This window comes from Eublepharis macularius, chromosome 16, assembly GCF_028583425.1.
Source record: "Eublepharis macularius isolate TG4126 chromosome 16, MPM_Emac_v1.0, whole genome shotgun sequence".
Classification (NCBI taxonomy): Eukaryota; Metazoa; Chordata; class Lepidosauria; order Squamata; family Eublepharidae; genus Eublepharis; species Eublepharis macularius.
This window is the reverse complement of record NC_072805.1, coordinates 20,685,925-20,713,619: the sequence shown is the minus strand read 5'-3', so window position 1 is coordinate 20,713,619 and position 27,695 is coordinate 20,685,925. Positions and strand designations below refer to the sequence as shown.

At 43.4% G+C, this 27,695-nt stretch overlaps 2 protein-coding genes across 2 annotated transcripts in view; both read left to right on the top strand.

Moving 5' to 3' along the window:
* The window catches only part of LOC129343925 (guanine nucleotide-binding protein G(o) subunit alpha), a 221,155-nt gene extending 214,583 nt beyond the window's left edge, over nt 1-6,572 (top strand). Inside the window, exons 7-8 of the mRNA XM_055000328.1 lie at nt 1,900-2,053; nt 5,583-6,572. Coding sequence (XP_054856303.1) covers nt 1,900-2,053; nt 5,583-5,770 — 342 coding nt within the window. The 3' untranslated portion in view covers nt 5,771-6,572. The remainder of the gene's footprint in view (nt 1-1,899; nt 2,054-5,582) is intronic.
* A 16,332-nt stretch (nt 6,573-22,904) lies between these two features.
* LOC129343864 (guanine nucleotide-binding protein G(o) subunit alpha-like) lies at nt 22,905-27,021 on the top strand. The gene is made up of 2 exons (XM_055000247.1): nt 22,905-22,983; nt 26,478-27,021. The coding sequence occupies exons 1-2, from the start codon at nt 22,905-22,907 to the stop codon at nt 26,663-26,665; spliced, it is 267 nt and encodes an 88-aa protein (XP_054856222.1). The 3' UTR covers nt 26,666-27,021.
* Nucleotides 27,022-27,695: the final 674 nt, after the last annotated feature.

The following is a 27,695-nucleotide window of genomic DNA, read 5'->3' as shown; positions in this document are numbered from 1 at the left end:
GACATGCACTTGACACTTCCCCCAAGCTGTTCATTGCAGTGGTGGGTAAGCTATCTTTCAGGGACCTTGGTCTGCCATTGTTGAATTTGTCGTGAAAGAATCTCTGATAAGCCTTCAGGGATCCTAGAACACAGTTTATAATAACAGTAATAATAACATTTGATTTATATTCATGCCCACTTAGAGCAGTTTACAAAGTATGTTATTGTTATCTTCACAACAAACACCGTTAGGTGGGTGGAGCTGAAAAAGCTCCAAGAAGCTGTGACTGACCCAAGTTCACTCAGCTGGCTTCAAGCGGAGGAGTGGGGAATCAAACCCGGTTGTCCAGATTAGAGTCCTGCTGCTCTTAACCACTACACCACAGCAGCTTTTATGAAACTATAGCGTCATCCTATGATACGATCATTTCAAGAATAGGTTGAGGAAGTTTTCGTCCCACCTGCTCTGAAAAGGCTTCCAATAAGTCTCCAAGTTCTCTGTCTGTTTCATTTGTTGATGATAATCTGTGCTAGTCTCATGTAGCGGGGACTACGGCATCTTGCCCTCAGTGCTGCCGATGACAAAGAAGAAATCTCTCTGGTCTGTAACCTGCTTTGCCTTTTGATCACTCCCCTTGACTCTTTGGGTGTGCTTCGATCTCCGTTACGGCTGCTTCTCTCTGCTCTTCCGTTTCCTGCTGGGAGAGGCGGCCACGTGACCGGCCAGGCGCTCCAGCTTCACCCTCTCGTTCCAAACTTCGCCAGGCTCTGCACCATCACCACTTTTCCTCGGCCGTCTGACCTTTCCTTACCAAACAAAGGCCAAAATAATGAGATTTTGAGAGACCCAACAAATTTGGCAGGTATGAAGCTTCTCTTGAACTGAGAAAAAAAATACCCCAAGAGTTGAAAGCAGCCGGGGAACACAATGCTAACTGGCTGATTTTGCTGTGAGCTTGTTTCACCTTCCATACACCAGAAGCTGCAGCTAACTAACCAATGCGTTTTTTTTAATTGACCTCTTTTACTTTCTTCTTCATGGTTTATTGCACGAAATCCAACTGAAAAGCTGCTTCTCCTTCATCTGTGTGTTTTATCTTGTGACATTTGCAAAGAAAAGAACTTACACACACGCACACACAAATCTAATATTGAAGCATGATTTAACATCAGCAAGGTACTTTGCTGGCGGCTGCTTCTCTCTTCTCTGTCGTGGTTTGCTTTGGCCCTTCTTCTTTTCCCTCTCTCTCTCTAATTCATTTGATTTTTTTGTATAAGATGCTTTCAAGCAAGCCATTTTCCTAAAAAGATTTGCACTAAAAAAAAGTCAAGTAAACCACCAACACTAAACAAAATAATAAACTACTAAGGCCAAAGGTCACGGCAAGGTCGTTGCCAAGAAGACTGCTACCTCTTGGTCTGCTTTCAACTCTCGATTAATTCAAGGATCTTACCAGTCCTTGGTTAATGTATCCAAACAAATACATGTCCCATACACACATGCATCAATGAATGAGATGATGGACATTTTAACAAGAATGTTCTAGAAAAATCTGCATGACCTGCACTTCTTTTTAGATTTTTTTTCCCTTTAAGGAAACTGTAGTTTCCCCCCTGTACATGCATGGTGCATGATGATATACTTGAGCTGCGGGGGGAAAGGATATGTTATGCAAACCTATACAGTTCCGTTAAACAATTAAAAAAAAACCTTACAGTGTTACTAATTGTACATCAAATCTGTGGGGATGGCATCTCTTGTATGTACACATTTTTCAGTATGTACACATTGAATTTTATTATGTTCACTGTTGTCAACTTTCTTTTTGTTATTTATTAACTTAGACAAACGCTTACATGTTGAAAAATGACACTATCACCATCTCTCGCCTGATGCGCAGTCTCCTTTCTGTTGCAGAATCGCATGCACGAATCACTGAAGCTCTTCGATAGTATTTGTAATAACAAGTGGTTCACGGGTACGTCCATCATTCTCTTCCTCAACAAGAAGGATATCTTTGAGGAGAAAATCAAGAAATCGCCGTTAACTATCTGCTTTCCAGAATATACAGGTAAAAAAAAAAGAGAGAGAAGCTTTAAGACATATTTTTAAGATAATCTTTAAGACAAGATTTCAAGATGATTCAAAAGTATGTGCATTTGTAAGAGAATTCTGTTTTATTCTAAACTTGTGTATTTTCTATACTAGTCTAAGAGGTAAACTACAAGAGACAAATTACATGAGGACGTGCATGTGAAGGGAGTGGCAATGTTAGCTGGGAAGCTGAGTTTTAAAAGAGATTGGAAGTCTTTGTCAATTTCCTCTCTCTACAAAGCCAGCAAAGATAGCTCCTCAGAGTGTTTGTTAATTTCCTCTTTGCCTCCTGAAGGCTCTGTCTGTTTCACCTCTCTACAGAGTCTGCAGATATCTGCTCAGGGGGTTTGTTCGTTTCCTCTTAGCCTCCTAGAAGAGGAGGTGAAACTGACAGGGCCTTCAGGAAGCAAAGAGGAAATTAACAAACCCTCTGAGGAGCTGTCTTTGCTGACTCTGTAGTGAGAAGAAATTGACAAAGCCTTCCAACCTCTTTTAAAACTCAGCTTCCCAGCTAACATTGCGACTCCCTTCATGTGTGCGTCCTCATGTAATTTGTCTCTTGTAGCTTGGCTCTAAGATAAAGGATTCAGTAGGCTGTGTGCTCCAAAAGAAACAATGACCAACAGTGTTAGGGGGCATTAGATTAGACTAGTTTATGGAAGATAGGTCTAGCAATGGCTACTAGACTAAATGGAGCTGCTGTGTTCAGAAGCGTATACCTGTCACTTTCACGCTGTGCTAATGAACTTCCAGATGGATTTGGTTGGTCATTTGGAAACAAAATGCTGGACTAGTTAGTGTGGTGCAGTGGTTAGAGTATTAGACTGGGACCTGAGATACCCAGGTTCAAATTGCTACTCAACTATAAAACTCATTGTGTGACCTGGGTCTGGTTACTCTCTCTCAACCTCTAATAATAATAATAATAATAATAACAACAACAACAACAACAACATTCGATTTATATACCACCCTTCAGGACAACTTGATGGTCACTCAGAGCAGTTTACAGAGTGTGTTATTATTATCTTCACAACAATCATCCTGTGAGGTAGATGTGGCTGAGAGAGCTAGAACCTGTGACTGACTCAAGGTGACCCAGCTGGCTTCAAGTGGAGGAGTGGGGAATCAAACCCGGCTCTCCAGATTAGAGTCCTGCCACTCTTAACCACTACACCAAACTGGCTCTCACAGGGTTGTTGTGAAGACAAAATGGGGGTGGGGAGAATCATGTATGAGCTTTTCTGAGATGAAGATAGATAGACAAATATTTAATCTGATCCAGAGGGGAAATTATTATGTTTATATGTAAGATACATATACAACAGTGTGAGGAAAGTAAGCGTAACAGATGGGGGGCTGGCCTGAGGACAGTTTTAATATCATGGATACTTTTCACTGAGTTAATCATGAAATCAGGGTTTCCTGAGGCAAATGATGAAGATGCTGAGAGCCAAGAGCCTTTGCTAATTCCCAGCTCTTGAAAAAATAAAATTCAACAGGTCTTGCTTTTTTCCATTGAAGAGGTGCCATCAGGAGAGGAAAAGAAAGGATCCAGAAAGATTGTCCAGGACTTAAATTTCTTCCACATAGTGAGGGAGGTCTCCATTTTTACACTTATGGCTACTGTAATTTTCAGAGCCATTCACATTGACAACCGAGCTTCCAATTTTCCATGCACTTACCTCCATCAACTGCCATTTTCCCTACATTTTTTCCCAGCCCTGCCACTGGATGACTTTTGTGGGCTTTTTGATGGGGGAGTCGGTAATAGTTACAGTGGGAAAGTGTTGTAGCACTATAGCAATTACCAATGTTTTTTTAATCCTTCAAAAACCCCTCTGATGGCACAGTGGGGAAAATGGCAGCCACGAAAGGCTGAGAGAAGAAAAACAGCACTGATGCGGATGAGACCTTGGGAAATACACTGCTTTCTGTCCAGAGGGCATAATAGCTCACTTCCCAAAGAGTTCATAGCAAAGCAAATTTGGGGGAAAGCAAGCTGTGGATGGGGAAGGGATGACTGGAACACTATTAGAGCACAATATCGTGTGGATCCTCTTTTCAAAAAGCACTCTAGTTTGGACAACAAAGTGGAGAAAAACTTCAGCGTGCAAGCAACCTACCTGTGTACTGCCCAGAGATTTGGCAAAGTTTCCGGGGAGGGAGGCTTTGTGTGAACCTCTGATTAAATATAAAGAAAAACCTGTTACTTGTCCTTCTTTCACCACAGATTTGTTGGTGACAAGGAGGAAAAATTAACACCAGCAAAAGACCGAGAGCTTCTGATTAATTCACAGTGTTGCATTGTGACTAAAGGTTCCAAGGAATCTAAGCGCTTGTGTTGCACTGTGGCTGCAGGTTCCAAGGAATCTCATTCCATCCATAGAATAAAAAAATCAGCTTTCTGCTACCTCAGTTTGCTCTGGGACCTTCAGCCTTTACTCGGTTTCACTATTGGACACTGGCCTCTCTTCTGATGAGCATTTCAAAAGAGAAAAGATGTGTCCTTTAAAAACACATAACTTCTCCTTTAAAATGCCAATAACAGAACAGAGAGGCCTATTGCAAGGAGCAAACCCTGAGGGGGTAGGGGTATTAATCCCTCTCCCTTACCTCCATGGCCTCAAGGCAAATCAAGATCACACAAGACGCCTGAGGTGCCCAATAGAGATGGGCACGAACCGGGAATATTCCAAACTGTGTGGTTCGTGGTTCGTCACGTTTCACAAACTTTTACGAACTTGCCTCGGCTTGTGAACCAGTTCATTCATTTTGTGAAAATGTCACTTCCGGGTCAGCAGGTCTGCAGAGAGTACCCCCACACCCCCATTGCCTAGGAAACTGATAGATTAGTGTCAGGCTGTCTGCAGTGACGAGCCAAAATACGAACCAAATGAACTGGGCTAAAATTCGGCAAGGTTTGTGAGAAATGAGCTCCCACAAACCACCAGTTCGTGAACCACAATCCGGCCCAGTCCATGAACCACGAACTGGCCCGGTTTGTGATAAACTTCTATTCGTATTTCGGTTCATGCCCACCTCTGGTGCCCAATCTTTGTCTCATCTGCTTAAGCCTTAAAAGTCTTAACGGTACAATTCTAAACCGAATAACATTCTTCTCAGTCATTAGAACTCAATAGTCAAAGAAAGATGCAACTCTACTTAGGATAGCACTGTGCATTGAGCCATAAACTTATTAGGTAGCATTAGGCAAGCCAGTGTTGCTCATCTTCAGGCTTCTGTCCAATCAAGGGCTTGTGGATAAATTTCAAGGAGTCCTAGTGTGGAATTTTGGCACGTCATGCATGGCTTAAGATCTCACAATGCAGACATTTTGAAGAAATCCAAATGAAGGTTCTGCAGGCCCTCCTCCACCCTTCAGTCTATTCCTGTACAAGCCGGGTGCGAATCTGGGGAGGTGAGGGGGAGTCAGGTCAGATGGACGGGGCTTCTTACGTGTTTCGAACTAGTCTTTCACCTGGCTTCATGTTTCTCTCTTGCAGGCCCAGGTTCTTTCACTGAAGCCGTGACTTACATCCAATCTCAGTATGAGAGCAAGAACAAGTCATCTGACAAGGAGATCTATACACACATCACCTGTGCCACCGACACCAACAACATTCAGTTTGTCTTTGATGCCGTAACTGACGTGATCATTGCCAACAATTTGCGTGGATGCGGACTGTACTAAGCCCCTCCCTTTCCTCTCTCCTTTCCCCATCCTTCTCCTTCTGGGATGCAAACTCACTTTTAGGTTGATGGGTTTATTTTTACTTTTCTGACATACTTCCCATCCCCTACATTTAGACCCATTCATACAGCTATATTTGAAACAGAAAAGTTTCACAAGTCCCGTTTCCCATTTCAGTATTAATGTGGTAAAAATAGTTTTGTGATGGCAAATTGATCACCACATGAGACATGCATTCATGAGACAGTTTTACCATAGTGATCCCCAGTGCGGCCTCGGGGTGCCATGGTGCCCACTGATACGTTACCTGATTACCACTTACTTCTTTCCAAAAGTGCCTCTTCCCAAGACCAAAGAGTCAATCTTGGCTTATCTTCACCTCATTAGAGCAGGAGATGTTGCAGAAGACCCCAGGAGGCAGCGGCACCTTTGGGTGTGGAGGGAGTGCCCAATAGCTGCCCCATTATAAGAGGAGCCTGGGCTTGGAACCTCCAAACATTTTCTGATTGACCCCATGGCAAGCCATTTTGTGATTGTTCATACCTCCCATAGCAGCCATTTTATGATGGCAGCTGCTACCTTTTCTCAAAATTCCAGCAGTGCTCAGGGGCTCAACAGGGTCCCTGAGGGGAAGTTGTCCCTCAATTCTAGCAGAAGAAATAGCAAAACTTACTCCTCCTTGACTCTTGACAGAAAATTCAACTCTATTTTCCCATTCTCTTCACCTTGCTTTTAAAAGTATTTTATGACTTTTCCTACTATCCCATTTCTGGAACGGGAGCCAGTATTGAAGCTAACACAAAAGAACCTGAATCCCAGATATATACGTATAAAATGAAAATGTACTTTAAAAAATACAGATTAATTAATTTTTGGCATACCAGAAATTTAACATCTCTGGATGATTGAATCTTAAACGTTTTAAAAAAACCCATGAGTAGGGTTGCCTGGCCTGGCAGCCAGCAGAAGATGGGGGTGTGGGGGGACATGAGAGCAGCCATTGGTGACAGCTTGATAATTTTCCCAGAAGGGACATCACACCTCTCTAAGAATCTCCAGAGTCATAGAGTTTTTGGTGATTCCTAGAGACAACTGATATCACTTCCAGCATTTCCCTGGAAGTGATGTCAGTCATCTCTAGCAATTGCTGAAAACTCTCTAGTGTTACCATTTTCTGGCAATTCCTAGAGAGCTGTGATGTTACTTCCAGGATAGCCATTAAAAAAAAATTCCACTTCCACTGGATTCCCCCGCTGTCCTTGGAAGACTGGCAACCCTAGTGTATGACGAGCTTTCAGTTTTCTTCACCTTTTTAACCGGTTTCTCAAAAAGGATTATTAGTTCGGAGACATATTCTGGCTCCACTTTCTACCCCAAAGGTAAATGGGTAGAATAGTTTGACAATAGTATAGTTTGGTTTGAGGTCTGAGGACTTTAAAAAAAATTACAGGCAAGGAACTGGAGGCCTGGAGCAGTCATATTGATGTTTGTCAATGTCTCGTAATAGGATAGGCTCGGTTGTAGGAGACATTACTAAGTATTCTGGAGTATAACCTAAAGCAATGGTTTTCAGAGAGTGTTCTAAGGAAACTTTAGGTTCTTTAGAAGCTTTTTAGCAGCTCCTTGAGGAGAAGCTTCTCAAGGTGGAAGAAGGTGGATAAATGAGATGGAGGACAATGGTAAAGGACAATGTAGATTGCCTTGTAAAGAATACTCAGCTCATGCGCAGTGACTATAAGGGTGTCCCAGACTGTGCACCTTAAAACATTCTCCAGAATCCTCTCTGTTTTGCAGGGATTCCCTGTGTTTTGGGAGGCTGCAGAGGAATGAAAGCCAAGTTTGAACCATCCTTGATCTAATGCATTTATGTTACCGTTAACAGTTCTTACCTCAAGCTTTAAACAGGTTTAATTACTGTTTGAGATATTCATGTAGCATTTTTTCTGTAACTCTTTGCACATCTTTCCTTAGTGATTTTAGCTATTCCGTCCCTGTCCCCTCACCCGCTGCCCTTGAGTTGTCCGTAGACAACAGCACTTGTCTCTTTAGTCACATCATAGAAATTGCACTGTTCTAATTTGTGCACATTTCCACATCCGATTACATGGTGAATGTGAAATTTTCATTCTGCCAGAGATAGTGTGCGCATGTGTATGAGCACGTGCATGCCTGCGCCTACCACATTGCCACATTTTATACTTGATTCAGTTCCGAGGCACAGAATCCACTGCAAAATACCGGGCAGAATAAAACTAGTATCACTGTCTATTGCTGTTCTGTCTTAAGGTTACAGATTCTGTGTTGGAAAATTCCTGGAGATTTGGGGTTGGAGCCTGGAAAGGGCTGGGTTTAGGTAGGAGAGGGACTTCAGCAGGGTATATTGCCATGGAGCCCCCTCCCCCAACAGTCGTATTCTTCAGGGGAACTGATCTCTGTAATCTGGAGATCGCCTTATCTAGAGAGTAGCAACCCTTGTGTTGCCCATTGTGTGGTGTTTCTTCTTTCATTACTATATAAATTCAGTGATTCAATTGGCCACGTGGCCTACTGCGACTGAGAGGTAAAAGGTCGAGATCTTCCCCCTTCCCTTATTCACCAGTTGCTCCCTCTTGAATGTCTGAAGTTGACTGAGCCTGAAAGGGGGACTAAAAGTGCCAAGCAATGTGCTGCCCTCTGGTGAGAGGAAGTTAAAGCAGAAAATTTAGAAAGCAAGCAGGAAGGGGGGGGGGATTTTCTTCACAAACAGCTGAGAGAAGGAAGGGAAAAACTGTAGGAAACGTGTATGTTGCCCTGCTGACAGATATGTGGAAGGTTTTTCCCCCCCTCCTTTTCCTAGAATAGGCATTGAACTTCTGCTTAGAACTAAGGTACAAGTAATGCCAGACACGTGTTTTTTAACGTGTTGGGGACACAATTTTGCCTGGGAACTGTAGTTGAAAACAGCATTATGTCCCTAACGTGGAGAGAGAAGGGTGGGGGGAAGAGCTTTTCAAAGACAGCCACATGGGATCGCTGGGGGAGAGGAACTTTAAAAGTGTTTTCTTGCAGTCTCAACGGAGAGGAATACAGGGCCCTGTCCCTAGCGCAGGGAGGAAGGGAAGGGGCTGGTAGTTTATCCCTCCCATTGAGATTACAAGAAAACAATTACAAAGTTCCTCTCCTCCAGTGAGCCCGTGTGGCTCTGTCTTTGAAAACTCCTTGAAAAGCTCTTCCTCTCCTGTTTCCCCGTGCTAGGGACATAATACTGTTTTCAACTAAAATTGTGTCCCTGACACAATAAAAAACGTGTCTGGCGTCACTTGTAGCTTAGCTCTTAGTCTGCTATTGAGGATGTATTGTGGAAGGTGTGAGGGGGGCAAATGGTGGCCTTTTATAGACTGCTGGTTGTCAGCTGCTGCCTTTGAAGAGAAATGACTGGGTGAAGTCCATCTGTGAACCTTTCCTAAATAACTACAGTGTTGTGCAAAATAATAGGGCTTTTTAAATGGCTAGGTCTCCGTTTTGGAAAAGGCTTTTCACCTTTTGGCTACACCCGAGACGCAGGTTTGTAATTGTTACTGTGTTTTGTTTTATTTAAAGAACAGGAGCATGGCAAATTAACAGAGTGAGGTTTGGAACAACAATCCTCGACAACCAACATTCTTCGAATGCTCACACCAAGTCCAGTTTATAGACAAGATTATACATCTTTAACAGTGTCATCGTAAGCAGAGTTACACCCATTTAAGCCCATTGACTTCAGTGTTGTTAGAAGGGTGTAACGATGGTAGTGCAAGGTCAGAGCCTGGAAAAGGTTTGGTAGGTGAAAAACTAGGACCCAAGCAGGAGGCATTGCAGGACTGGATCCCCGACAGAGACCGAGTCAGGTCTAGGGAGAGAAAAGGCAGGCAAAATTGAGAACAGGTATGAAGGACAAGCAGTCCAATGAAGGACAGGCAGAGAGCCAACGACAGCCAGGTAAATAAAAGAGGCTTGCTGAGCCATGGTGGTAGAAAGTGCTGTCAAGTCATGGCCAACTTATGGTGACCCCTGCTGGAGTTTTGAAGGCAAGAGACTGTGGTGGTTGCCATTGCCTGCTTTTGCATAGAAACCTTGGACTTCCTTGGAGCTGTCCCATCCAGTTACTATCCAAGTCTGACCCTGCTTAGCTTCTGCGATCTGACGAGATCAGGCTTACCTGTGCTATCCAGGTTAGGATTTGCTGAGTCAGCGTCAGGTTTATTTTCTTTATTTTTTTTATCATTTTTATGCCACCTTTGCACTCAAATAGGGTCCCTAGACAGGACTATAGATAGCAATGCTAGTTTTTTTCCCTGCCCTGTTTTTCGTAGTGGCTTTTGGGAATTTGGGCAGCCAATATGATTTGGGCTCCTAAACTTTGTTGTAAGGATACCTTCTTGCTGGTACCTTTCATGAGGGGCTGAGTAGGAGCTCTTGCTGTTACCTCCAAGTCTGCTGTTCTTGCTAGGGCTGCTGTTAGCCATAACGCTTTCATGCAGTGGCTTGCTGGGAAAAACACATGAATTAGTTACATGAGCGGGGGGCGGGGGGAGTTTCCATCGAACCAGAAATGCTCCCCAGATGAAGAAAACCTTAACATGTCTTGCAACACTGCAGATTCAGTAGTCGTAGAACAAAATTCAAGTGCCGTGGCACCTTAGAGACCAACAGAATTTTCTAGGGATTAAGCATTCGTGAGTCAAAGCTCATGTTGTCGGTGAAAGTGCACAAAAGGCTTATATCCTGGAAAATTTTGTTGGTCTCTAAGGTACTACTGGACTCGAATTTTATGCTGCAGATTTAAACATTCCCTCCTCCCAGGGAATGCTGTAATTCCATGGAGAGGAGCCGAGGATCTCGAACAGCGAATTCTCGGAGCCTACCGAACTACAATTCTCACAGTTCTTAGAGGTGGGCGGGATCTGCAGTAATTTGCCATAAATTTATGCTTTGAATAGTGTGCAGCCTTGGTGGGCTGCTGACCACTGGATGAAGATTTATTATTTGTGACTTGCAGGTGTTTGACTAGTTTTTCATTACCATGAGGATAATCGGTATTTTTTAATACCAACACATAGACAAAATGTCCTCAGATTGCTCTTGCAATGTTATACAGATGTCCAGGTGGGCATTTTGGATTGGTTTCCTCTCCATCAGCAAAACAGAGGATCAGAGCAATAGCAGAGAGGTGAAGGTAGAAAATGAAAAGAGGAAAAAATAAATAGGAAGAGAATCCAGACTGAAGTAAAAAAAGCTTGACTAAAAACTTAAGCAAAATTGAGACCTGAAACAAAGCTAATTAGAATAGCAAAATGTGCATTCCAATCCACAAGTCTGAAGTTTCAATATGAATTTGCAAATTCTGGCAATTATGGCTTTTTAGTCTCGGGGCACATTCAGAAAAGGTGTAAGCCTGGAACTTTTTATTATGAAATTACTAGAAACTCAAGAACTTGTGAAAGTGTGGATTCTTAATTATAGGATGTGAGCATCCCGTTTTTGTTGCCAAACCTCGGTTTTTAAAGTTTCGAGTGTTGGTGAGATTTCGTTTTCCAGGCTTTGAGGATCTTGAGATGGGTACTGGAAATAAAACTGGCTTCGCCATTTCTCCAATCCAGCTGAGCTTTCAGAAAATTTAGGTCTTTTTATTTTATATTTAGACTTATGCAATGACATTCGGCGTTAACATTTCACATATGCTAATATCAGATTTTTTAAAAATTGTGGAAGGGGAATGATACATTTGCAGTTTAGATTTTGATTCTGTCTTTTAATTCTGAAATATAACATCACCATTTGAGATTCCCATGCTGCAACTGAAATTTGACCTCAGGCTGCAGCTGGTGAAGTTTTTCACCTATTTTCTAATTTGGTTAAATGAATACATGAGGTATAACTCTACAAAGTTTGCAAAATGCCACAGCGTCTGCTGTCAGATATTATCAGATGCTAATGTTGGGTCCTGGGATTTGGACCTTGGTGGTTCATTCCAATAGCCAAACAGAAAATATTGGCAGGATCCTACCCTGAATATTTAGAAAATATTTGGAGAATATAAAATCTTGTGTGGCTGCTTTAACATGGAGAATTTGTCTATTCTGGCTCTCAAATCGGGGTTGGTTTTTTTTATGCATTCACATGACGACGCCCTCCAGTCCTGTCTCCTTCTGTCTCCTACCATGGTTTCCCCTGGGTTGCCCCACTGGATCTCAGATCTGCTTTATTCCAAACTTTCTGGAATTGCTCATGGTGTGAATGGGAATGTGCAGATTTTGGGACCAGTCCACTCACATCGGGCACCCTTTCCCCTCCACACTTGCCATTTTCACCCTGCCACTGGTAGGCTTTTTCCTGGCATTTTTGAAAAAATAAATCAGTAGTGTCATAATACTATGACAATATACTTGAATAACAGGAGAAAAACGGGGGAAATGAGAGAGCAACAACTGGCAAATGATACTGGGCGGGGAAGGGAGAAATAATGCGGTTAAGAAGCCCAAGTTGCAGAAAATACTTGGTGTGGACAAGCCCTGTATATATACCTGAACACCGCATGTTGTTTTTTCAGACAGGATAATGATTTTTAATTACCGTGCAGTAAGACTCCTGTCCACCCATTTAAAGAATCCCTTTTAAGAAAAATTAAAATATGGCATGGGCCTTTTGGGAAGTGTCCCATTTTCTCAAGTACAAAACATTGTCTTATGGATGCATAGAAAATGTGATCGTGGCAAAAGCAACCTTGAGGGATGGCCTGAGAAGTTGGGCCTGTGCTAAAAAAATAGGAGACCAAAGTGCATTTATTGTGTGGAAAAATTCTAAGACCTCTTGAAGGAGGAAAAGAGGGACATGTTGAAGGTGAGCGCAAGTGTGAGAGATAAATATCAACATTTCAGGGCGGCATGAAGGGTTGAGATGAATTGTATGAAAGTGAGGCTGAGGGCGTTACAGAGAGACAGTGTGGTGTAGTGGTTAGAGTGTCAGGCCAGGATCTGCAGATCTATATTCAAATCCCCACTCCACCTTGACGCTCACTGGGTGATTTTGGGCCATTCTCTATCACTCAGCCTCACCTACCTTATAGGACAGTTGTGAGGATAAAAAATGAGGAAGGGAGAACCATGTGTTCCAGCCTGAACCTTGGAGGAAGGGTAGGGTAAAACACAGAGTGATCTAAGGGTGTCTGCCCTCCAGGACTCGTACAGCATAATGATTAAGGGAGCCAGAAATTCTCCATCCAGATCTCACCTCTGCAAGGAATCCAGAAGCTAGCCTTAGGCAAGCCTCTCGGCCTTACTGCTGCCATCTCCCCCGGTACAGTGTCTACCTTACAGGGATGTTGCAAAGATAACTGAGATAATGCACGAGAAAGATGTTGAATATGTGGAAGTGCCATGTATGTGCCCCTGTGATTCCGCCAGGCATATGGTGGAGGCTAATTTTTAGCCCATCATTGCTGAGCCTTCCACCGGTCTCCCTCTACAAGGGGTATGGAGAGTCCACTCCTGCTGGTTGCCCCAAAAGGGGAACAGTATTTTATCTGTTTTTTAAATTGATTTTAAGTTGTATTTTAATCAATATTGTACCTCGCCCAGAGCCTGCTTGCGGGGAGGGCGGGTTAAAAATAAAATAATGAATAAATAAATAAATATTATGACACAGAATTCTGTACCTAACATAGACAAGCTATTCCGTTCTAGTAATCTTTAACCTCCCTGCCTTTGACATTGTTAATTTGGAGAGCTCAAGATTAGCAAGTGGATATTTCCTTGCCTCTTCAGGGCATACTTATAAGGGGATCCTAGTCCATGTTAATTCCGCATACATTGGATAATGCACTTTCAATCCTCTTTAGAGACCATTTGGAATGGAATTTTTCATGTGTGAAACAAAAAATCCACTTCTAAACGATTGCTAAAGTGCATTGAAAGTGCATTATCCAACGTGTGCGGAATCAGTGTTCAACTCAGAATGAGCCAGCAGGAGCTTGTAGATGGATGTTGTCTTGTATAGATGGTGTCAAAAGATACGCAATGTTTTACAGCTCTTTTCTTTCACCTACTGTTCTTTGCATTTCATGGCAATCCAACAGGGTGTTGATCAAAAGATGACTTTAGTACACTTGTACTGCTGTGCCATTGCGGGGGGGGGGGCATTTTCATATTCTACAAATGGTGCCAAATCATCGACCAAAAGTCATTTTTTTCATTGCCATTCTGTGGGGAAAGAAATGGGAGCAGACCTATTACTCATTTAGCTCTGCTCATCCCCTTCACATTTTGGGCCATAAATCACAATTCAGTGCCAAAATAATGCCTGCGGGGCCATATTCAGGAACAGCCATCTGGTACGTTTGGTGCAAATGCCTTCTCCAGCCTTGAGAAACCCCATCTCTGTCTTTTAATCACATTGACAAAGTGGCGAGCTTTCTCTAATTGTGCAAAATATTTTTGTTTACTATTTTGCTTAAGTTTTTTCAGTTTTTAATGTTGCTCCCTCAACCACTGAGTGGGACGGATCCTACCCTCCTCGGAGAAAGTTTGAAGCCTTCCTCCAGTGTAAGGAGCTTTCCTCCAACTTACTTGGCTCTTCTGCCGGACGCAGCACCACTTAATTTGGAGGAAGATCTCAGTAGACTGATAGGATGGGGTAGGATCCACTTAAGTATCTTATTTCGCTTAGTTCAGGTATATCTTCACAGTCATATGGACTAGAAACTTGCTAGGAAGGAAGGAAGGACCTGAGGTTCCTCACCTAAAAAAAAGCCTTTATCGTTCTACAAAGAAAATCTTTAGCCCAATAGGCATAGAATGGCAGTTAGAAGGTTATGTTCAGCATTTTTGCAGTCTACCACCTATTTAGCCAAAACTGCTGTTTCCTGTTCTTATAGCTGAAATCCACATTTCCAAAGCTCACTCCCAGTTTTTGCCCCCACACAAAAAAAGCCCCTCTCTGAATTGCAAAAAAAATCTAGAGAGGAAAGGAGGGTGACTATTCAAAAATCCTGATCCAAGAGAAGGAAAGGATAAGTCTATTGTCTGGAGCAGACATGCTCGGAGGGGAAAAAAGAATGGCTAGCTCCCTTTTTAGTTTAACCTGCTGGTTATCTTCACCACCACCTTCTATGCTGTTCACCTTGCTGTTCACTCTAGACTCTGGCCGTTTCCACACGGCTTACCTTGTTCCGGAAAACAGCGAAATCTCACACGAAATCTCTCGAGAAGACGCTGTTATTGCATCTTCTCGCACGATTTCATGCGAGATTTCACTGTTTTCCGGAACAAGGTAAGCCGTGTGGAAACGGCCACTCTTGCATCACCTTTTTTTAAAAAAATGCCCACCCAAGATGTATTGCAAATGTTTCTAGAATGGAAGACGTCCGGGTGAGCCAATCGAAATTAAAATCTTGATTATCCCTTGCAATGGCAAGCTGCAAAAAGTCTGTCCTTCCTCATTCTTCATTACTGTCTTTGCAGCATACAAATAAGACCCCCCCTCTTCCAATGACCTTTTTTTGAATGACCAAAGTATGTGCCCCACCTGGCAGCAGAGGACATCATGTTCTGCTGTGTGACCCCATCCTGGTATCTTCTTGTTGAAGAAAACAAAGGCAGGGGGAAGCCACCCTACAGCTGCAGAAAGCAGAGTTGTTGCTATCAAGCCCCCATGAAAAAGGCAATGAAAGGGTTGAAGGAGGTGGGAAGGAGGCTCTTGTGCACCTTTCCAGCATAGTGTAGTGATTAGTGTGTTGGACTAGGATCTGGAAGAACCAGGGCTTTATTTCAGCTGGAACGCGGTGGAACGGAGTTCCGGAACCTCTTGAAAATGGTCACATGGCCGGTGGCCCCGCCCCCTGATCTCCAGACAGAGGGGAGTTTAGATTGCCCTCTGTGCTGCTTGGGCAATCTCAACTCCCCTCTGTCTGGAGATCAGGGGGCAGGGCCACTGGCCATGTGACCATTTTCGCCGAGAGTGATTTAAACTTTAACAAACTCCCCCCCTTGTTCCAGCTGACCCAAAGTGACATCGTTGTGCAGTCCTGAGTTCCACCACCTCTTTTCCCAGAAAAAAAGCCCTGGGAAGAACCGTGTTCAAATCCACCCTCTGCCATGGAAGCTTGCTGGGCCAGTCACACACTTTCAGCCTAATTTACCTCATTCAGTTGTTGTGGGAATAAAATAGAGGAGAGGAGAATGATGTCAGCCACCTTGGATACCCATTGGGGGAGAAAGGTGGGGTATAAATAAAGTAAATAAATACATTTCACACGCACGCACATCCCAGTTCCTCCTATTTCAAGTTGGAAAAGTTCATTGGCAAAATTTGGATTCAGCCCTAATAATAGGGCACTTGTAATAGGGATTCCATGCTGTCCCCAATAATATAGTTCTTTTTTTTTTCCTGTTGCTTGAAAAAAAAATGAAAGCTTTTCTGAGACACTTGAATCGGGAGGCTATTTCAGCCGGAGGAAAGCATTTCCGGTAGTGGAATAAATCAGTGGGATCTGTCCCCGTGCATTAAGATACGGCATCATTAAAATATTTTGAAAATGCAGGACAAAAACCTACTAATCCAGAGATAAACGAACATGAAAATGGGGGCGTAATAAAAATAATGAAACCCTCTACAGGCGTCACGTCTGAAAAGTCGGTGCCACATGCAGCACAGCGCACTGTGAAGTCCCTGGTTCAAAGGTCAGCTCAGCTATGAACTTAACTTGGTGGCCTCAGAAAAGCAGCTGTCTCCTCTGTCATGCACCCCTTGTGCAAGAGGGGGAACAAGAATACCAATTTATTTTGTGCAGTTAATGTGAGGATTAAGCGAGATAAAGCATGAGATCATGCTTATGAAGTTTACCACTGCCCATGTGCGAGCACTTGTGGTCTTCAACCTTTCCAGACCAAGGATCCACCTTTACCACCACCCCCCTTGCAGGTATAGCCGCATGTGAGCCACTGAACTTGGATAATCAAAATAGACTTCTTGTAGTGGCTGATATTTTAACACCAAAATGTCACTGGTTCCTTTTTAAAAAAAAAAAATCCCAAATCCTCCTCCTGTAATATATAAACCCTTAGAGTTGGCCTTTGGATAAGGATTAATTGTGCAGTCCTACACAGAGTTACACCTTTCTAAGCCCATCAACGTAAATGGGCTTAGAAGGCTGTAACTCTTCGTAGAGTTTTACAGCCCAGGTCTAACTGCACACTAGGAAGCCCTGTGAGAAAGTCAACAATTGTCCCAATCCGTCAGTGTGGGAGCTGGGAAGGAAGAATAAATCTGCCTCCCACTACAGCCTCCTCTCCCCCTCCTGAAATGCTAGTGGCCTCAATTGCCCCTGCCCTAGCCTTTTGTACATACCATAAGCCTAACAACCAGGCGTAGATCCTTTCAATATGCATGTGTGTAATGGACATATTTACCATGCATGTATAGCTCTGGCACATGTGAACTGACAAATGGATTTTTCAGGAGTTATGGTGCACATGTACCGAGGCACATGGTAAATATGTGCATTGCCCCTGTCCATACAACATGATCACCACGTATACCAGCAGGGTCGGGTCGGGTGTACTTCTAATACATGCCCTTGGTAGTCTCCCTGTACACGCAGTTGCCATGTCTGAAAAGGGCTATTGGCTACATATATAAAGCTGGATCAGAGGATCCAGTGTAACGCATCTGTTGGCATGCCACATCACCATCCAGATTGATCTATGCACATTGAAATCTGATTCTGTACATGCATTCCCTACCCCTGCCTTGATCTAGCCAGCCATTTCCCCTTTGTCCTTAACGCACCACATTTTCTAGGATTGTATATACCAGCAGCCCTTTTTCTTGCTTTACTCTCTTTCTGCCCCTTCTGTTCCTGTACTCTATTCACGCGCGCGCACGCACACACACACACACACACACACACACTGCAGTGCTGAAACTCATTAAAAAATCTCCTTTCTTTGCCACTTCCTTGCAGAGAGGTTTTTTTTCTTCCCTTGCATGTTCATTGGGTCTGAACCATATTAACTGTCATTTCATATGGAGTATGAATGATTGTCGATTTAATAGGTCCTTTTAATTCTTATTGTAATAATTTATTGGCTGTCAGTAATGTATTTATTAGTTACCAAATGTTAATAAAGTGCCAGCTCTTTTCTAGTGTGTGAGAGATTTTATTGGGCCTTCCTCTCCCGGGACATTTTCAAAGCAATTGTTAATTTATTAACACTTTGGAATCTTTCCTGCGTAATCTGAATGGATATGATAGAGATAGGAAGGTCAACTAAACGTATGTTCACAAGTGGCCTCCTTCTATAATTGTGATTTTGCAGATGTGTGTCTTAAATCAAGCCAAGATGTTTAGTCTTTGGTATAAAAGGCTGTATTCCTGGGGAAGTAAGGAATGCAGGAGCACACAGAATCAATGGGAAATGTCTCTGTATTTGTATTGCATTTGGATAGCCCTTTCCGCACATTCACCCATATTGAAATCGAACACATAGAGGAGACCTGATTTGTTCCTGCTGACCTGACTCTTGATTATGTGGTTCATCCAAACATGTTCGCATTGACTCTCATCACAGGTTTGGATGAATTCAGAGGCATGTCCAGCAGGCCCAATCCTGCTCCCCCTTCCATACATTCATTTCTGCATGGCTGAACATGTGGAGAGGGTATAGGTATGCACACATGCACTGATGCAGAGCCACAAGTGTTTATGTCTGCAGCAACCCAACATTCATTGACTAGCTGACACAGGTAGGTATTCCACAAACTCAGTTTTGTCCAAGTCATTGTTATCCGGCTCAAAACACTAATCAAAATGCATTGCATTAGTGCTGGTCAAAGAAACGCCTGGTTCCGAAACAGAAAAATATCAAGAATATTTCTCCCTGCTCCTCCTCCATGAACTTGCAAAATTTCAAAGAGGTAGCTATCTTTTTATCTGTTTCAGGTACAACACAAAATAATCTTGTGGCATTGCAAAGACAAACAGCTGCAAAACTAGATTTCCAGCTTTTTTGATGTTGTGGCTTGTACAGAGACACGTGGGCATGTCTGCACTACAACCACAAAACCGATGCCATTCCCAAACACACATTCCTCCCAATTCCCATGGAATTATAGTTCTGTGAGATGCTTTGGACTCTGAAAAAGGATTGTCAGCACTATCACACAACTATTATTTCTCAGAATTCCACAGTAGTAGTGAAACTGGCATGAAGCTAATTTAAGAGTGCGGTATAGATGTATACGCACCAGCATACACAAAGCAATTCACTCCCCTCTGTCCACACTGTGGGATTATTAAACTGGGGAAGGACCCAGGCAAAGGTATTTTTTCTATTGTTTCATCAGTTTGGCAATGATTGAAATCACAATCTGGACACTTACTAGATTTTTTTTTTAGTATGGTGCCATCCAAGGAACTATATTTATAAATCCATGCTATTTGTATGTCTGTTTTTGTTTATTTATGGTTTTACAAATTATTTAAGTGCAGTAGGAGCTATTGCCTCCCAAATCTGTCTTGTGGAACAAGGGCTATTGAGTGAGATTGAGTGAAGAAGCTGGATGGATCCAACCCTTGGCCTCCCATATGACCAGAATAAGGATGACTGGGAAAAAGAGAGAGGCGGATGTATAGGATATTATTATAGGAGATTTCCACCACCACCCGCCCCCCTGGAAATATATTCTGTTTTTGTAGCCTCATAAAACAAGTCTATTGTTGATCAAGCGCTAGTATGGTGCAGTGATTACAGTATTAGACCAGGATCTGGGACACCCAGGTGTGAATCCCCTTTTGAATCCTTGGAAGTTTGCTGGTTGACCTTGGACCGTTCACACACACTCAGCTTAACCTACCTTACAGATTTGTTGTGTGTAAAGGAGAACAGTGTAAGCTGCTTTGGGGCTCTATTGGGGATAAAGGCCTTTTGGGAAGAAATCTGAGACCGTAAAACTTGTGCTGTTATCCTCCAAGTGCCTGCTGGAAAGAAATTGATTCTGCTTAATAGAACGTATGCTGATATTTTTATTTTGCTTAAATGTTCCGCGCTTGTATTCTATTTGGAAAAGATGGTTAGAAGAATGTGGAATGTTTGGGTGAGCAATAGGTGGCAGGAGAAAAGAACTTACACTCTAAAAAGGAAGAACGGGGTTACATTAACCAGAAGATGCCTAGGAAATGATAGGTGGCCAAGATTAGAACTCAGACCCTTGAATACTGGAACTTTGTGCAGGTGGTGCTGACACACAACCTTGAAGGCTAAATTTGCCTTTTTCCAAAAATGAAATATTGCAGGAATCTTCCTTTCCTGCACATCATAAAATACTTTTTAGATGCTACATCTCATCAGGTCAAGCATGCCTCTCATTGGTTTCTGTTCAGTTGACTTCCAAAGAAAGATGCTGGATTGCTACTATCTTCGTTGTTAAGACTCTGCTGTTACGCTCTTATGATGGTCCTACGCAGCAATAATTACAATTCATAGTTGTGTAAGGCAGGGGGGGGAAATCAAGACCTGTGTCCCAAAGAGTGTCTTTCTGCCTGGGGGTATCGAGGGATATGCTGGGATATTGGGGGGTATGCTGGGATGTGCTGGGTCAGATCATTAGTCTGTCTAGTTCATTATTGTTCTGTCTCAACAAGCTGTGGTTCTCCAGGTCTCAGGGAGGAAGGGGTCTTTCCCAGCACCTGAAATCCCTTTAACTGGAAATGCCTTCTGTATCCAAACCAGATGCTCTACCACCCATTTATTTAGCCAATTTATCACCGCGCATTTTTTTCATGAGTAGGGACCCAAAGTGGCTTACAGAAGTACCAAATTTAAATGCACCACAATTTATGCAAACAAAACGTGATTAATAAGCAAAGAAAAACAACCTATATAAGTTTAATGGGAATTCTGAGCTGTCAGTTGAAGGAAAAGAGAAACAAGGCACAGTTTTGCTAATAAATGCTTCATGTTGATAGAAATGGTGTTTTAATGACGCATGTCTCCAAGGATGAAAACGGGGAGTAAAAAAATTCTCATTCCTCTCTGGTTGTTGTTTGGAACCTTCCCCTGTGTAAAAGTCCCAGTGGGAGATTTCTATGGGAAATAATTACCTTGCCTGTTTTGCCTTAGAGGATACATTTTTAAGAATGAATAATATGGAGAAGTTTAATAGAGATTATTCACCTTGCTTTGACATTCCCCTGCAAAAAGATTCAGATAGAACAAAAAGTGATTTTCCAGATGGCGTATAATTCATTTTCGGACATGATGACAGTTAGTGGCTTAAATAGCAATTGTTAAAGAGAATTAGCTGCAGATGCTTGATGGCCCAATCAATAGCTGTTATCCAGGATAGCTAAAAATTGAACTTCCATATTCAGAGGCACTGTACTTCTGGTTATACTATATCCTAAGGACAGTCAGGAAGAGTTGCGTCTTCACACCCTGCTTGTAAGTTTCTCAGGCTAGCCACTGTTGGAAACAGAATGGATCTTAGTAAAGACTGAGTTCAGTAGTACCTTTAAGATTAACCAACTTTATTGTAGCTTAAGCTTTCGAGAACCACAGCTCTCTTCGTCAGATGCTACAATAAAGTTGGTTAGTCTTGAAGGTGCTACTGGACTCTTTACTATTTTGCGACTACAGACTAACACGGCTAACTCCTCTGGATCTATAGAATGGATCTTGCGTCCAATCCAGCAGTCCCCTTATATTCAACAATATTATGCAAACTGCCGTTAGGCTTTACCTTTTGTCCCCTGCATGCACACATTTCTTCTAAAGGAGAACATCCCTTTTGCTGGAAAATTTCCAGAGTATGGTCCGACATGTCTTTTACCAGATTGCTTTCCCTGTTCAGCTTCCCTCTAATGGCTTTTGCATAAAATGGTTCATACATAATATCCCCTGCCGTTTAATGTAATGGAACTCAAGCGAAGCAGTAAAGTGGAAGGTCGCCACTTAATGGTGTTATACGGATTCTTGGCAGCCAATTTCCAGCAACTGAATCTCATTTCTCTCCTCACCCGCCCCCCACCCCCTAGTCTGGCAACGTGTTTAATGGAGTGGATTTTAAAAATCCAGAAGTTGCAATATGCTCTTAAAATGAATGGAAGAATGTTCATTTGAGACACAGCAGAGAAGCTGCTGAGCCCAGCTGTTCACAAAAACAGGGGACCAAATTGATTTCTTGGATCCAGCCTTGACTTAGATACCTGCTTCTAGTGACCACCATGTTCCCCTGAAAGACAACAAAATCTTGACTTGCAATTGCTTTCCTCCATACAGTGGAAGACTTTCAGTATGATTTTCACCGACAAAGTAATCCCTTTGGAAGAAATGGTGCAGCAACTGGATACCAAGTTGAAAGCATGTATCCATTGCACAGAGGATAGTGGGAAGGCAGCCTACTGGGATCCAGGGGAGCCATGCTGCAGAAAGAGGTGGCAGAGTACTGTAGCTCAACAACTATGGTGACACAGAATGGTCACAAACATTTAAACTGGTGAAGGGAAAGGGCCATTCTTGTGCAGCCCAGAACCATTGTTGGAAGATAATTTTTATTTGAAGAAAGAAAAGTTGATGACCTGAGCTAAAGAAAACATAAATGATGAAAGCCGCTTTGAATTCCCATAGGGGAAGAAAGGTGGGGTATAAATGAAGTAAAATATATAAAATAAAATAAATTCCCCACCTTCTTACCTTAACTGCCTTATTGATCTATAACTGTGCTGTGGTGTGTTTTTTTTTTCTGCCATGGTTCTTCATGCTTTTCCCAGTTGCTCATTTGGTAACAATTTTCTTTTCCTAAGCCTAACTTTCTCTCTTTCTTTCTCTCTTTCCCTCCCTCTTTCTTTTGTCTGTCCCTGTCTTTTTCTTTTCCGGTTCGTGCTGTGCCATAGAACCGCATGCATGAGTCTTTAATGCTCTTCGACTCCATCTGTAACAACAAATTCTTCATCGATACCTCCATCATCCTCTTCCTCAACAAGAAAGACCTGTTTGGTGAGAAGATCAAGAAATCACCTCTGACTATCTGCTTCCCTGAATACACAGGTATGTGAGGTCTTCGCCTTCACTGATCAAGAACCTAGAAGCACAGGAGCCTAAGACCAGAGAATCAGTGGCAGATGGATCAGACTGAGTATGTTGAGGCCCAGAATATGGTTCAGCGTAAAGTTCCCAGGCTTATCCAGCACTGCTTGAGAGGTATCTTCCCTTGAAAATTTAAACAAAACCTGGCTGCCTGCTTATCTGTCATCTGCTGGGGCCCCAGCCATTGGCCGAGCAGCTGTGATGTTGGCAGGTTCTAACCACAGAGAAAGAAGATTCAGTCGTTTAATGTTGAACTCGAGCGCGCACACCAAAAAAAATCAGACCAGCATCTTGGTACAGTTTCTGTGGAGCTGTTCCATCTCAGACGGCAGGTGCAGGAAACACTTCCACCCTATGAAAAACAGTCCCAGTTCATACAAAGTCAGTACATCAAGGAAAAGGGCTGTAGTCTGTCGTTCTTCCTGATAGGATCTGTGCATAGAAACTGGTTCCCACACACTGATCACTTCTCTCTTTGAATGAGGGCATATCTAGGCATTCATCCCCCAGGCCACCGTTCCAAGTGCTGCTCCCAGCCACTCAGCCCCCTGGCAGCCCTCCGGGAGGGTTGAACTACCAGGATTTGTTTGAGACTTCCCAGTCTCCGGGTTCTTTACTCTGGGTGGATTTGCACGCAGCTGGTCAGAAACTCAAGACACAGGCGTAAATATAATGGTTGTTTATTAGCGTAGGCGAGTGTGTGCAGGGGTGCAGGAGCCACTCTATTAAGGCACAAGCAAAGTCAATAAAATAACAAACAACTTATCTGTTTCTTGGCTAAAACTATCTATCTAGACATAAGCTCGCTAACTTGCATTTCTCCGAAGAGGCTTGAGGGTTCATACTCACAACAAAGTCCATAAGCCATGCCAGGCCACTCTGGTCATCTCAGGCCTGACATGGAGCAAAATCTCTCACATGCAGATGGAATAAGGTAGCATAGAATGATGATGAGACGTTAGCTGGAAGATGGAACCGAATGCAGCGAGGAGCCATCTTTTCTAGTAATGTCAGCCAGTCAAGGCACACTTCGCTATCAGCGTTGCTCGCCTGAGAACAGGGAAAGAGAACATGCGGAGCCAAGACTCCCTTGTGCCTCAAGGCCACCTAGTCTGAGCAACAGCTCACAGGTGCAATTAATTAACTGAGGGCCAAGCTACAAGTGACGAATGACACTTGAACAGCAAGTGTATTTCTCCCTGTTCACTTGCCCTCCACTCAATCCACTTGCCGTTCAAGTGTCATTCGTCACTTGTAGCTTGGCCCTGAGCTGCACGTTCCACTCCCAGGGTGACAAGCCAAAACCGGGCCTGTCAGATCTTAGGAAGCCTGAACCAATGAACTTATAACGGCCTTAATGTAGCTCCTCTAGACAGGGCGACAGCATTTAGAGGCAACCAATGGTCAGTTCACATGTTTATTGCTAAGGTGCCATAGGAATATATGGAGTTGCTTAATTTTGGGTCAAACCATTGGAACAACTGGTTGTATTCTAATTAGAAGCAGCTCTCCCATGTCTCAGGCAGAGGACCCTTTTAACCAAAGGACCCTTTTAACCTGGGACCCTTTTAACCAAAGACAATGGAAACAAAAGCTAGAATGATCTGCGTTCAGAGCATTTGCTTTGCCATTGAACTATGGTGACTTCCCTAGCTTGGCAGTAGAGCGCATGTACACTGAGTGACAAGGGTTCACACAACAAGAAAATCTGACACTCCGCAGTTTTGCAACCTTGTTTTCAAAGACTCGAAATTGGTACTCTGGAAAACAACTTTGTCAGTTCTTCTTACCTGTGTCTTCACAGCTTTTCATACTAGGGACTATTTTAGATAAACAAGTTATAAATAATTGTCATTGTGTGCCTACTTTATTATATTTTTTATCCCACCTTTCTCCAAGTAACTTAGAGAAGTGGACATGGTTTCCTTACCAATTATTCCTCACAATCACCCTGTGACATAGGCTAGTTTGAGAGACTGGCCCAAGGTCACCAGGGCGCTTCGTGACAAACCGGGAATTTGAATGCAGACCTCCCCAGTCTGGTAATCTGGTGCTTGTTCTGTAATGACTGAGCCAGATGTGCAGTCAACCCTTGATGTTGCTGCCTTTCAGCAATGAATTGGCAGGTGTGAATTAAACCGGAGATCTAAGTGCCACGCTCTACTCGCCAATAGCATGGCAGAGGATTCTGCAGTGGGTTCCCACCAAGGAGATGTGCCAGTCCTTGGGGACGGTTTCTGATCAAGGGAAACCACCCTCAAGGAGGGGCCTGGTGTTCTCCAGGAATTACAACTCATCTCCAGGCTACAGAGATCAGTTCCCCTGGAGGAAATGGCTGCTCCAGTAGGCAGAATGTATGGCATCACTTCTCGCTGAGCTCCCCCTCCCCAAATTCTGGCCTCCCCAGGAACCACCTCTGAATCTCCAAGAGTTTTCCAAGCCACGTGTCCAGTGATGCTGTGCTCCTGTCTGCTTCCCCCGCTAGCCCTGCAGCAGCAGGCACTGTCCCCAAGCCCTGCAGTGCCACCTTGGTCAGAACCGCAGCTTAGGGCTGCCAGGTCCCCCGGTGAGGGCAGAGGATCCCCTGCTCCCAGCCTGTGCCCCCCCCACTGCCACTCAACCTGGCCAGCAGAGGGGGAAAGCCTGGGGAACGGGCCCAGGAGGCAAAAAAACCTCCTGGGACAGCACGTAGTGGGTGCACTCCCTCTGGGAACTATGACATCACTTCCTCAAGTGATGACATTGCACCCTGCTGGAAGCAAACTCACACAAAAAGATCCGTGAGGAAAATGCCAGGCCCTCCCCTCCTACCAGGAGGGTAAGAGGACTTGACAGCCCTACCTCAGCTGTGGGGGGCCTCCACAGAGCCCCAGGCCACCTTCCCCATCAGGACAGCAGCTGCTGACACTCACCCCTAGGCAACCTTTGTCCTGCAGAGGTTTACAAAGTGTGTTCTTATTATCCTCACAACAATAACCCTATGAGGTGGGTGGGGCTGAGAGAGCTCTGAGAGAGCTGTGACTGACCCAAGGTCACGCAGCTGGCTTCAGGCAGAGGAGTGGGGAATCAAACCCGGTTCTCCAGATTGGAGTCCTGACACTCTTAACCGGTACACCAAACTGGCTCTCCCCCATCTTTACTTTTGGCTGAAGTTTGAAGCTTTCCTCCAATCTAAGGAACCTTCCTCCAACGTAAGTTCTTACAAGTACTTAAATTGAAGGGAGGCTCCTGAAGCTAGAGAAGGGCTGCTTGGAGGATGGATGGCTGGATTCATGGATGCATGGATGGATGCACCCCAATGAGGAATTTATCCAACAGATTTTGTATTTCACTTGCAACACACTGGCTGCTTCCACACACGTTGGGTAATCCACTTTCAATACTCTTTAGTGAACATTTGGAACTGCTTTTCCATGTGTGAAACAAAAAATCCACTTCCAAAGGATTGCTAAAGTGCATTGAAAGTGCATTATTCAACGTGTGTGGAAATGGCCGTCGTTAAAGTTGGGCCAGAATGTTCTTTACTACTTTTTGTTGTTGTTGAGAAAACTATGATTCGCAGGCCCTGACAGGAGCTGTTCTCTTCTCCTTTCACCGTGTGCTTGTAGGTCCCAACACGTACGAGGATGCTGCAGCTTACATCCAAGCACAATTCGAGAGTAAAAACCGTTCGCCAAACAAGGAGATTTACTGTCACATGACTTGTGCGACGGACACGAACAACATCCAGGTGGTATTCGACGCCGTCACCGACATCATCATTGCCAACAACCTTCGAGGCTGCGGCTTATACTGACCCCCCCCTCCCTCTCCCATTCTGTATAGCAAGCAACTTATTTGGAAACAATCACACCGAGAGGAAAATAAAATAAAATATTTGAAAAAAAAAAGGCAAAAACAAAATACGAGTCTCTCACACACACACACGCACACACACGCACACACACAATATTAATGAATCATGCAAGTTGGTAAATAAAAAGGCATAATGAAAAATTATATATATATATATATATGAAAACACATTTTTTTTTAAGTTTGCCTCAAAGAGCTGTGGACAGAACTGATACCCCCCTGACAAGTTTTCAGCCCTACCTGACAATAACAAACAATTAAATTTAAATATTTGGCTTCCTGAACATGCCAAGAAAAAAAAAAAGATCAATGGATTTTTTAAACTCTCCACCAACATATATGAAACATAAGACAGCCTGTGAATTTTAAAAAAGAATCAACTTTCTTAAAAAAAAAAAAGTGGTATTGTTATTTTTTTAAAGACTCCTTTGTGCATAGGGTGCTTTTGGGGATAGGGTAGGGGGGGGAAATCTTCTCCTTTTTTCCTGGTTCCTGTGGATTTTTTTTAAGGTACCACCATATGTGGAAACTTTCCATCAAAGTTATGGCTACACTGCATCTTTTGCCGTGTCGGCTGGGCTTTCAGGACCTCTCGGTTCCGTTCAGCTCTTGTGTCTTTAAAACCCATTCGAACAAAAAAGTTGTGGGAAACGAAAATTCAGAAACGGGTTAAGGTTCCCCCTCTTCCCCCATAAAGAGATTATGGGGTGGTATCTTTACTGATTATGTAAAAGAAAACTCATCCCAAGTTAAAAGGCAGAAGTGAGGATTCTTCTGTCTTAAACCAGCACAAGAGACTGCACGAAAGAGAAGGCTTGAAAGTTGCAGTAGTGCCCCCTGCGACCAGAAGATGGCATTTGCCTATGAAAATTGTCAGTGCCAAGCTCTAGAAGAGACGATGGGGAGAATATGTTTCCCCTTTTACCACAAAATTACAACTCAGTTCAAATATTTGGCTCTAGTTTGGGGAT